Genomic DNA, 12,179 nt, shown 5'->3' with positions numbered 1-12,179 from the left:
ATAAGATAATGAGGTGTCATCTTAGATGGTATTCCCCTATATATGTGACAATAGGACTGCAACTGAGGTACAAAAAGCAGTTTATGCAATTATTTGCATAAAAGAGATGGACTGATGTTTTAGTCCAAAGTTTTGAGCATTACATAATAAAGTTGCATTTTCCTTATCTGTGTATAAGTTACCAATTAAAAGTTTTCTCCACAACTATGATTCAAGTCTTTTGCTTTAAAATTGTGTCCGAATATTGGTGTGGGAGGACTCAGTACAGCAGAGATGGAGAACCTTCCAGGTTTTTCTATTTAGCCCTTAGGACTCCCTCCTTGAGTGCTTTTGCTTGGCTGGCACATGTCCTTGAACTGTGAGGTATTTGTAGAACCGTTTGACTTTTTGCATGGCTGGACTGGAGCCTAGTATACAAAGGTAAGAATCACATCTGTTGTTCTGGCCACCTTTGTCTCTGGCCCCACCCAATTTTTGTCCCTTGCTGCCCCCACCACTGTCATGCACCTCCCAGAAAGTTGAACATAAGGCCTCATGCTGTAAAAGGTTCCCCACCCCTGCAGTAGAGGATGCCATGAAGCCCTCAGCAACATAATAAAACTATGGTTCACAAAACTCTGTAGCATGTTGGCCTAGTTCCTTCTAGTGCTGGTATAGCAAAAATGGCTGCCTACAAAGGGATATACTGGGCAGGGAGGCCGAAGATGTGTAGTTGCTCCTCAACTTTATTATGAAGAGTTGGACAGCAACCATACCTCTGCCTGCTGCTACCAGTGCATTTTCAAGAAAGTTACTCATGCCCTAAGCGATACTGGTTTTTTAAAAAATGCCAGTTCTCTAGTCTAGAGGAACATAGCCTAAATCTCTTTTCAGTTTTATCTAAATCCAGTGAAATTTAAAAGTCTATTTTTCTATCAACAAACTTTGTTGAAGAGATCATATGTTTGGGAAGGTCCAATAACCCAAAATGTTCTTAAGAAGGTTCTACAGCAGGGATTGGTAACCTGTGAGACATCAGAGCTGTTGGACGTCAGCACCAGTCAGTACGGCCAATGGTCAGGGATGATGGGAGTTGTAGTCCAGCAACATCTGGAGGATGACAGGTTCCCCACCCCGCTCTACAAATTACTTCTAACATTGTTGGGTACACTCTAATCCTAAACACACTTAGCTGACAGTCAGTCTCATTTAACTCAGTGGGGCTTACCTCTGGGAAGATAGGCATAGGATTGCACATGATATAGAAGCAGTAATAAACTTAATATTTGCAGCTAGCTAAAATTTGCATTTGTTGTTCCATCTACTTTTACCTCTAGCCATGCCTATCACTGGCCTGTGGCCCTTTGAAGGTTGCCCAGAAGGGAAGGTGGCCCTCAAGTTGGAAAAGGTTCCTCATCCTTGTTGTAAATAACAAGAGCAGGTCTCTTCATTGCTCAGATAGGAACCTTTGCACTCATATCTTTACAGGGGCCAAAGAGTATCTGTTGATCCACTGTGACCCACTGGTTGAATGAGGCTTCCTTGGCTGGTGTGGCTAGTCTGTCTGCAGTGTGGTTGTATCAGGTGGTGATACAAATTCTGTCACAGTTAGTAAGGCTTTTTCAGGTCACTACTTCAAGACACCTGTGTACAATGCAGATTTCAGGTACTCCCTGAGCAGAGCTTGGAAGTAACTCGTTATTTTTAACGAGTTACTTGTAATTCGTTACAATTTTAAATAACGAGTGGGTAATTCCATTACATTTGGCAAGTAACGGAACGACTAGTAATTTCCCTACTTTTCAGCTGCAACTTTAATGTTTCCACGTTAGGTTGCACGTTACTTGCGGGCGGGAACAAGGGGAAGACAGCTCCTGGCTGTGATTGGTTAACACAAGACATGTGCCTCACACTGATTGGACCTCTGCGCAGACTCTCTCTTCCCTCGTGATCTGTGTTAGGATGCATGAGGGAAGAGGTGAATAGGCAGGGCCTGCTAGCGTCTAAGAGGACAAAATGGACACCGGAGGAAAAAGCCAGGGCAAGGACAATGGAGGAGAAAAGGCAGCAGCAGAATGGAGAAGCGCTGTGGAGGTGAGTGACGATGATTTGTGTGTGTGTGTGTGTGTGTGTGTGCCCCCCCTGCGGCACCGTTCTGCCCCCCCGCCCCCCCGTGGCACCGTTCTGCCCCCCCCACTGCCTCTCCTTGCCTCTGCCGCCCCTCCATCAATCACAAGGCACTTCTGAAACTTCGGCCCCTACTTCTCTTCCTTCCCCCCCTTTTTGAACTCTCCCCCTTGTTCCCATGCATACCTGTGTGCTGTATTTATCCAGACAGAGCACTCCTGCCTTTTAAAATGCCGGCTAGCTTTTTATTGTATATTTATTTGAACTCCATCTTTCTTTTTATTTGTATTTTTGTCCTGTTTAATCACAAGACTGAATTGTATGTGGGACAAAAACTGTCTCAGTAATAATAATAATAATAATAAAAATAAAAAATCATTAGGCGTATAATAAATGGCTTAAGACTGATTTTTTTGTTCTTGGCAGAGATGAGGTGAGAAGTAGGGTCCTTGCAGCTCCTCCTCTCAGTCCCCCAGCTCTCAAACTCATGTTCTGTGAGAAAGAGAGAGATTCCCAGTCCCAGAGAGAGATAGACTGTTGACAATCTCTGCTAATATCTATACAAATGTACATAACATGCATCACCTGAACTCACATGATCTAGAGTTACCTTAGATCTTGCAAGATTTGCAAATGAGAAGCAATAGGGTTTTATATTAGTTCTGATTGTCTATTGGGCTATCATAGGTTATATGTTTTTTTCATTTTCTATGGCAAAAACTCCAACTTCAGTGGAATTTATGTGATGTGTTCTAATCATTTGCATTTGGCTAATGAATGCTTTATTCTTTCATCAGAACTTTAGCAGTAGTACTAAAATATTAATAAAAAGAAAAGGGAAAGAAAAAATACTTTACACACATCATTCAGCTGTATTGTTAATTATAGATATAGATATAAAAGATAAACGGCATTTTGTCAAAAGTATTTTTGTCTACATTTTATACCTCATCCTTGGTTTTCCAAGCTTGGCATGGAATGCTTCTCATACAGAATTAATTTGAAATGCTGCATATTTATTATCATAATCATCATATTCAAAATAAAAAATATATGTACCGCCTTCAAGTTGATTCCAACTTATGGTGACCCTATGAATAGGGTTTTCATGAGGCTGAGAGGCAGTGACTGGCCCAAGGTCACCCAGTGAGCTTCATGGCTATGTGGGGATTTGAACCCTAGTCTCATTTTGTTCTCACAACAACCCTGTGAGATAGTAGGTTAGACTGGCCCAGGCAGGGTTATTCAGTGAGCAAAAATGATGCAAATAGGATCTCTTTTAATTGTGCTATCGACCTGCTTACTTCCACTCTGACTGGGGGATCTTGCAGCATGGGGAAGAGATGGGGGCACATCATAGCTGAAGTTCACCCATATAGGAGCATTATCTCTTGTTTATTACAGAGACGCCTGTTGCAGGTTTTGCTGCTGAGAGCAGCAGTCAGTTAGTGCGGCCACTTGAGTCACAGCTTGTTGATCCTGAGGAGGCAAAACTAGAAAGTGAGGTTCAGAAAGGAGGCCCTGTGCATGAGGAGGAGGAGGGCATGAAGCAGTGCCAGTTGCCCACAGCCACATCTGCAGAACAGCAAGTACCATGGTTTGGCTTTGAGAAAGCTTGTACATTTGTGAGCCAGAGTGGGAAAAATGTTGTTGTACAATGCAATTACTGCCTTCCAAGGATCAAAAATCTGAGATCAGCTGTTTCCTCCTCATCCAATGTGAAGAAACATTTTGAGGTAAGCCTTTGTCATGCTGGTCCTCAAAGAGTGTCCATTGTCTATTTATGTTTAAATTGTGAAGTTCCTCTTCCATTTTTTCTTGGATTCATGCTTTGTTCTTCTTCCTCAGAGGGCACACCATGAGAAGCTGAGAGCAATTGAAGAAGCAATAAAGGCAAGGAGACGTGGCCTTCCTGAACCAATGCATGACACCCCTCCTCCCAAAATGCTGAAGCAGCAGCAGACAACCCTTGAGAGGTGGGGATCTGGCAGGGAGCCTGTCACCCAGAGCAATCTCGACAGGAGAATCATTGATTTCATTGTAGAGGAGACATTACCACTTCAGACTGTGGACAAACCATCATTCATTAATCTGGTTCGCATTGGACTCCCCAAAGATCTCACCATCATATGTGCCAAGACTCTGAGAGACAGAATTGAGAAGAGAGCATGCCACATGAGAGAAACTCTTGCAAACCGAATGGGTGCTGTGGCATATATAGCAACCACTGCAGATTGTTGGACCAATGGCAAGAAGAGTTACTTTGGGGTAACAGCCCACTGGATCAACCCAACTACCCTGAAACGTGAGGTCGGGGCCTTGGCTTGTAAGCGTCTGACGGGGCGCCATACATACGATGTCCTTTCAAAAGCACTGCATGATGTACATGTGCAGTACAGGATCTACAACAAAGTTATGTGCACTACTCAGAGCTTGGAAAAGTTACTTTTTTGAACTACAACTCCCATCAGCCCCATCCAGCATGGCCACTGGATTGGGCTGATGGGAGTTGTAGTTCAAAAAAGTAACTTTTCCAAGCTCTGGCACTACTACAGACAATGGCTCCAACTTTGTGAAAGCGTTCAGAGTTTTCATGGCCAAAGAACCAGTGGAAGCTGCAGGCATCAGTGACGATGATGGTGATAACCAGGAGGAGGAGGAGGCTGAGGTGGAGTTTGTGCCTATCTGTGAGATCCTGGACACAGGACCTGAGGCAGAGGAAGAAGCTGCAGACTCAGGAGAGGATTTTGTTTTACCATCACACCAGAGATGTGCTAGCCACACCCTCAACCTTGTGGCAACACAAGACATAGAGGCCATGCTTTCTGACTCCTCCAAAAGTAGTCTTCTTGGTCCTTTCAAGAAACAGTTTCGTTCCTTGATGGGAAAGTGCAGCAAGTTGTGGTCCAAGCAGAACCAGTCAGCACAGATTGCTGAGTATATCCATGCGCAATGTGGTGTGTATCTGAAGGTACCGAATAAGACCAGGTGGAATCCCACCTTTGATGCGTTGAAGCAACTACATGAGCTCCTGTCAACTGTGCCACTAAAAATGCATGCCATAATGGACCGCTGCTCCTTGTCCAGGATCACAGCTGCTGAGATTGAAGTGGTACAGGAATACACAGAGATTATGGAGCCACTAGCCCAGTCCCTAGATATCCTGCAACGGGAGAACGGCATGTTCATGGGGTATTTGCTACCAACGCTCTGTAATCTGGACCGCAAGTCAGAAGGACTGGAAAACAAACCTGAGAGGTACACATACTGTTTTCAGCTGCTGAGAGGTGTGCGCGAAGCCCTAAGAAAGCGGTTTGCAGCTATCTGGGAGGACAAGAGGCTTCTTCTGGCAGCCTGCCTACACCCTCGCTTCAAACTCGATTGGCTGGAATCGTGTCAGGCAGCCACCCATACCAACAAGTAAGAACATTAGGGAAGCCCTTTGGGTGGATTACTCCAAGGGAAATGTTGTCTCAAGGGAGGCATCAGAGGGCTTAAGGTGGTAGGCAGGGGCTGGGCCTTTTCTTCCTGGGGCTCCTCATCACAACCTTGGGTTGCTGCAGGTAATCCTTAAGGGTCTGCTGTGCTGCCCCATGAGTGTGGTGACTTGGTCACCTTCCTACCTTCCATGTCATCATCCACAGGCTCAGGCTGGACCCTGAACCAGGGGACATGACAAGCATCAGGAAATGAAGAGCAGATGATAGTTTCCTAACATATATGTGCTAACATATCCTCTCTCTTTCTTAGATACACAATGGAAGCCTTGTTGAAAGCTGAAATAAAGATGGGTGTACTTAATGAGGACAGTGATCAGTCTTCAGATAAAGACCAGGAAGGAGATGACTTAGAAGATGACTTCTTTAACTTTCTGCCCCAGGGCAAGAAGTCAGCAGTGGACACTGCTGAGGAGGAACTGGTGAGGTACCTGAGGTCTCCCAGCAGGGAAGTGTCATCACTCCATGGCTTTCCACGTGTGCTGCGGTGTTTTTTGCAGCACAACACAGGCATGCCTTCAGGCGCCGCAGTAGAACGCCTGTTCGGTACTGGTGGCAATGTAATGACTGTAAAAAGACATTCCTTGTCTGACATGCTCTTTGAGCATCTTGTTCTTTTGAGACATAACAGAAACATATTATAAAAGCATTTCAAGTGTAAAATTTGATTTCAAGTGTTGGGGTATCTTCATTGCTTGGGGGGATGTGAGATTCTGTTATGCCATTATGTTAATCTTATGGATAAAATTTTTAATTCTACTACCCCCTGTGTGTGTGTGTTTATTTTTAATATTGTTTTAGGCTTCTTAGATGTGCAGCAGCCAAGGCCAGCACCTTGTAGGAGTTTTTTAAAAAAAGTAACTGAAATGTAATTGTAGTGATTACTTTTGAGAAAAAGTAAAGTAATCAGTTACTTTCAGAGCAATTGTAATTGTAACGGTAATTACTACTTTTTGGGCCAAGTAATTGTAACTGTAATTTATTACTTTTTAAAAGTAATCTTCCAAGCTCTTTCCCTGAGATGGTTTTTAGCTGCTTCTTTTCTTAAAAAGATTTTTAAAAAATTAAGTTTATTTTGTTTTGATTCCTTATTTACATGTTTTGCCAATTCATTCCTCTCATTAGTCTTTTTCTGTTTTCCTGCTTTTATTTTCTTTTAATAGACGCATAAAGCTCACACAGACTTCTCTTATATGGTTTTTTCCCCCTTCCCCCTTCTTTAAATTGCTACTTTTCTCAACTTTTTAATTTCTCAATTATAATTTCAAAGGTAAGGCATACTAGGCCTACCAGAAAGCCTTTTTTGTGTGCTGTGGAGATAGCTTTTTCCAAATAATGTCACACTCTGCTGACTGTGATAATGACTGCAGGGCTGAGGTGAAATAATGGGACTGCCTTCAAGTTGATCCCGACTTATGGCTACCCCATGAATAGGGTTTTCATGGTAAGCGGTATTCAGAGGTGGGTTACCATTGCCTCCCTCTGAGGCTAATCCTCCCCAGTTGGCTAGGGCCTGCTCAGCTTGCTACAGCTGCACAAGCCAGCTCCTTCCTTGTCCGCAACTGCCAGCTGGGGGGCAACTGGGCTCCTTGGGACTATGCAGTTTGCCCACAGCTGCACAGGTGGCAGGGCACGTAACCCCTGAGCCACTCACTGTGGGGTTGATGTTCAGCTGGCCCTTGACACCCAGGAGACACGAGCAGGGATTTGAACTCATAATAGGTATCTTTTTTTTTACCGCATTTATACCCCACCCCTCTAGCCAAAAGGGCTCTCAGAGCTAATTTAAAAAATCATTACTAAGACAGCCCCTACTCTCAGGCTCACAACCTAATGAGACTTATAACAGAGGAGGAAAAGTAAATGGGATGGAGGAGGGAAAAGCAAGTTCAAGCACAAGTTCTTAAAGTTACAGCAATGTTGATGGCAGTTCTGCCTGTCTTACAGTCCCTCCTCCATAGATCAGACCCAGCAGTGGAGCTGGTAACAGCATGCAAACCAGAAGGGCAGGGCAGCTCCTGCTACACATTTTTTCCCTCAGACAGCTAACTTGATGATGGTCAGAATCCTCACAGAAGAAGGCTTGATGGAGCTACCTTCCTCCTCCGCCAGGGGCAGTTCTGGATGTTTTGCCCTCCCTAGAAGCACCCCCCCAAATCAGATCCAGAAGCAGAGGATGTGACAATGTCTAGTCCAGGAGGACAGGGCAGCTTCTGCCTATCCACCCAGTCTAGACTGGAGCCCAAGGAAGAGAGGCCAATGTTGGTAGGCAATAAAGCCAACCAAGCAAGAGGGATAATTTTATTATGACATTTTTTGGTAAATGCTGAAGATGCACTTCTTTACCCTGGCCTTTTGACTCCTGAGATTATGCTTTTAGGGCCCACCCTATTTTTGTGATTGCAAGTTGTTTTTAAATTGTTTTCAAGGAAGTATTTTAAATTGTTGCCACCTGCCCTGGGACCTCAGAGTGAAGGATGGGAAATAAATAAGATCTCATGGGGGAGATCAGAGCTGGACCACTGTCTGAAAGCAAAAGGTTGTAGGAGGGGTGGCTAGTCTATGATCCTTCAGATGTTGTGGACTACCGTTTACATCATACCTGACCCATGGTCTGTGCTGGCTGGGACTGATGAAATTTGAAAGTCATAACATTTGGAAGACACCATGTTGTCTACCCGTGGGTTGCAGGCTGTGCTCCTTATTTCTCTCTTCTTACTTCCCTTAAATAAGGCACTTGGAGCAGGACCTGACTCTAGAACAGAACTGTTTTTGGCCATGCACAGAGAGGCATTCCTTAAGCCTACGGTCTTGTGCTGTGTACTAAAAGTAAGCTGACTGTTGAGCTGAGAGGGCTTAGCAAAGGTTTTGCTTTACATAATTTAAAAAGAGGATGCCAAGTAACTTGGCCTAAAATTAACAGTGGGGTCCCACATAATCTTTATCATTGGAATTCTGCCTCCTGGAGTGAAGTACAACTTGAATAAAAGCTCTATTTCCAAGGTCCCATAAGAACTGGAATTGCTTGAACCATGTGTATAAACTTAGATGTTAATTATTCCAGAAGCATGGATAATTAAACAAATGGTATGAGACATCAATCAATACCTTCCATTAGGTATTCACATGAGTGTTTGGGGCTGTGGGCTTCCAACAGAACTATTCATATTCTACCACCACCACTGCCACACTTCGAAATTTGCATCCTCTCTTTTCTGGTAATTATGCCTGAGGGGAACTTGTTCCTCTTACCACTCCTGAAGGTGCACCAATGCAAAACTGTACTTAGGAATCTCAAGTGGTTGTTGAATAAATAGCTTCAGACAGGAACCGGCTGGACAGCAATCGGATTACTTACAGGTGATGCCTTGACCATGGCATGGATCATTTTTGGTCTAAGTAAGCCCAATACCTCCTAGGCTGGGGAATGATGATTCCTCACGAATGGAAATCTGACAGTGTTATCCACAGACACATTTAAAATCAGAGGGTGGTATTCAGCTAAATAATTGCATGAGCAGAATGACTTCTGCTTGCACAATGGGATGTTCCCCTCTCTCCTCTCCCCATGCACCATCTTCAAATCTGCTCTGGAAAATCCCAGAACAGATTTAGAGGGGGGGGGGTGCAGGGGGAGAAGAGGACAGAAATCCTTGTGCTGACAGAATATTCACCTTAGCACTACATTCGAAACAACCCAGAGATCTGCATGTTTTTTGGATTCCCATAATTTGTGGACACAACTGACCATTTGAAAGCCCTCTGAACATGCCAAAGAGCATGAAGGATAGCAGGGAACCATATTCTGGCCTCTGCCATTCACCAGGGGACCTAGAGCCACTGGGAGGCTGCACCCTCTTCTTTCCAGTAACAACATCTTGACAAGGGGAGACCAACCTAGTACCATCATTAGCTAGAGAAGGAGCAACTGCGGGGAGCTTGTTTCTTACCCTGCTAGAAGGAATACCTGGCTCCAACTTCTAGTTGCTCTAGGGATGGAAATCTAAAGGAAAGAACACTTTCACCTCTGCCATCAACCAAGATATTAAGTCAGTGTATAGGGATTAAGAGTGTCAGACCTGGACCTGGGAGACCAGGGTTCAAATTCCCACTCAGCCCTGAAGCTCCCTGGGTGACCAGGGGCCAGTCACTATCTCTCAGCCTAACCTATCCCACAGGGTTATTCTGAAGATAAAATGAAGAGGGAAGAATCAGGTACACTGCCTTGCATTCCTTGGAGGAAAGGTGGGATATAAATGTAGAGAATAAATAAATAAGGCCTTCTGTGTTGTGTGTGCATATATGTGTTATTACAATGTATTGCAAGCTGCCTTGAGGATCGTTTGTTCCAAAAGATGGAATATAAATCTTTTAAAATAAATAATTAGGTGGATGAGGTCTGGAAAAACCACATAGATTCTGGATGGTATCATTTCCCCTCCTAGAAACCTCAAAAACTTCTTGTTAATCTGCAGTTGTGCATTGGAGAGCTGATCACTGTTGACACACTTATAATAGCTAGATCAAGCTAATTGCCAATGTTTTTTATTCTCCTTACTCGTTCTTCAGGAAGTGATAATTGCCTCTATCTTGAATACACAACTTTTGTTTATACTGTACATTGGTAGGCCCATTATTTGTCTCTGTTGACTCATCTGATAGTGAGCAGGAGTAGCCTAAGTGGAATTTTAAATGCAATTATTAATTAACATTCACCCACTCTTTGGGGTGACAGCACATTCTCAGATTTGCATATAAGCCAAGCATGTTTGGGCTAAGACCTAGACGAAGGAGCATACACAAATCTCATTGTACACAGTTATACAATGTTTTAATACAGAAAGTGCTTTGTAGTCATTACTTCATTTATTCTTAGAGCAACTCTAGACAATTTTTGAATGGACAGAAATTCTACAAAACAAACTTGCTGGGGGGGGGGCGTGGCTTGCCTGCAAGCAGAATGGCGGCATAGTACCGAGTCTCCCAAACTCTCGGGGCCTATAGCAGGATGGAGTGCTGGTTATAATTGAAGTAAGAGCATAACATTGGCAGATCTACAAAGGTAATGCAGGAGAGTTTCTTCCTAAAAAGTGCTAAAATTCCGAAGCCCAGCAATAACGCTGAAACAGGCTCATGTTCTTCAGAGCTCTCTGATAGCATTGACAGCTCTGCCAAAATGGTACGGGGAGAATCTAAAAATGCCAAGAGTTAGCCAAATTGGCTAACCTTCAAGAAGGCACTGAAATAGACAAATATATATCCCAAATGAGAGAAGCTTTAGCAGCAGATTGGTCTGCAGCTTTGCAGCCCCTGGAAGGTAAATTCGAGACTATCTCTACTCAGCTAAAGGACATAGCAAAAACAGCCAATGCTGTAATGGACTTAAGCTTAAACAATGACAGTGCAGTTAAGCAACTGAAATCAATGGTTTTGGATCTTGAACTTAGACAGGAGGACAGGGAGAACTGAAACCATAGAAAGAACCTTAGTCTTAGAGGGATCTCCGAAAAAGAAGAAGGGGGGATATGCCTTCATTTATAGTGGACTGCTTTAATGCATTAAAACTAGGCATCACCCTCCCTATTGAAGAACTGGAACAGCCTCATAGGGTGTTGGGTCCAAGATAGCGTTCATATGGTTCCCCTCGAGATATTATTGTTAGATTTGACTGCTACAGAATGAAAGAACAGGTATATAAGGTTCTGTGCAATCAATGGGACCTCAAATACAGTGATTCTATGGTGAAAATATTCCAAGATTTATGCCCAGAAACACTCAAGCGCTGCTGGGCATTTTGGCCATTCATGTTAGCACTCAGAGAAGTGGGTTTCAACTATAGAAGGGTCTTCCCTTTTAAGGTACTAGTTGAATGCAAAGGAAATGTCTACTCAGCAATGGATGAAAAGCAAATGCAAATTTTTTTTTGAGAGATCTGCAGATTAACATTCTGGAGACTGAGGGATTGAGCACAGATGGGGAAAATCCCTGGCAACAACAACAGGGGAAACAAGATAAGAAATGGAAAAACTTGACACTTTCAGGGCATGACAGTGAGTAGTCCCTGTTTTCATGCAAAATTAGTTGATCCGCCATTTTACACTCACCGCCTTGTTTGAAACAACTCCTTCACCAAGTTAGCTACTTTTGTCTTTAACCAGTTATACCCTGTGGAGGGACAGAGCGCAAGGATGCATACAGGGCTCCCATCTACCCTCATATTCCCTCATGGCAGGAGGAATCTTGGTGTTACCTCCTAATGCTCCCCCCAGAGGGGAGAATTTCCGAGTTGGGATTCCAGTTACCTTTTTATTATTATTCAATGTTATAGTTCAGTCAGGTTTTTACCCCCCCTTCTCTTCGATTGGAGTACTGTTAAAACTTTCCTTGTGTGGTATCCAGCATGTCAAGGGATGAAGCAATACCTGATGAATTTAGTTGGTCAACTGCTCCTCTTGGCTCTCGTCCTCTTAAATTAATCTCGCTTAATGTGAAAGGCTTGGAAATGGCCCTAAAGAGAGCAAGAATTGAGAAAGCTCTGAAGAGAGAATATCCAGACATCATCCTACTCCAGGAAAC

General features: G+C 43.6%; 1 protein-coding gene across 1 annotated transcript; it reads left to right on the top strand.

Annotated features, from left to right (window-relative positions):
• The first annotated feature begins 4,697 nt into the window (after nucleotides 1-4,697).
• On the top strand, nucleotides 4,698-6,247 carry LOC133386623 (uncharacterized). The gene is made up of 2 exons (XM_061630326.1): nucleotides 4,698-5,526; nucleotides 5,857-6,247. Exons 1-2 carry the CDS (start codon nucleotides 4,700-4,702, stop codon nucleotides 6,245-6,247), a joined length of 1,218 nt encoding a protein of 405 aa, XP_061486310.1. The 5' UTR covers nucleotides 4,698-4,699.
• The last annotated feature ends 5,932 nt before the right edge of the window (nucleotides 6,248-12,179 follow it).

Source organism: Rhineura floridana, chromosome 6 (assembly GCF_030035675.1).
Source record: "Rhineura floridana isolate rRhiFlo1 chromosome 6, rRhiFlo1.hap2, whole genome shotgun sequence".
Lineage (NCBI taxonomy): Eukaryota > Metazoa > Chordata > Lepidosauria > Squamata > Rhineuridae > Rhineura > Rhineura floridana.
This window is presented reverse-complemented; position numbering and strand designations above follow the sequence as displayed.

What these genes read in the sequence shown, in the direction of transcription:
- LOC133386623 (XM_061630326.1), top strand. Translation starts at nt 4,700, where the DNA reads ATGGCCAAAGAACCAGTGGAAGCTGCAGGCATCAGTGACGATGATGGT. An exon ending in GCAGCCACCCATACCAACAA is followed by an intron (nt 5,527 to 5,856) that starts GTAAGAACATTA and finishes TCTCTTTCTTAG; the next exon opens with ATACACAATGGAAGCCTTGT.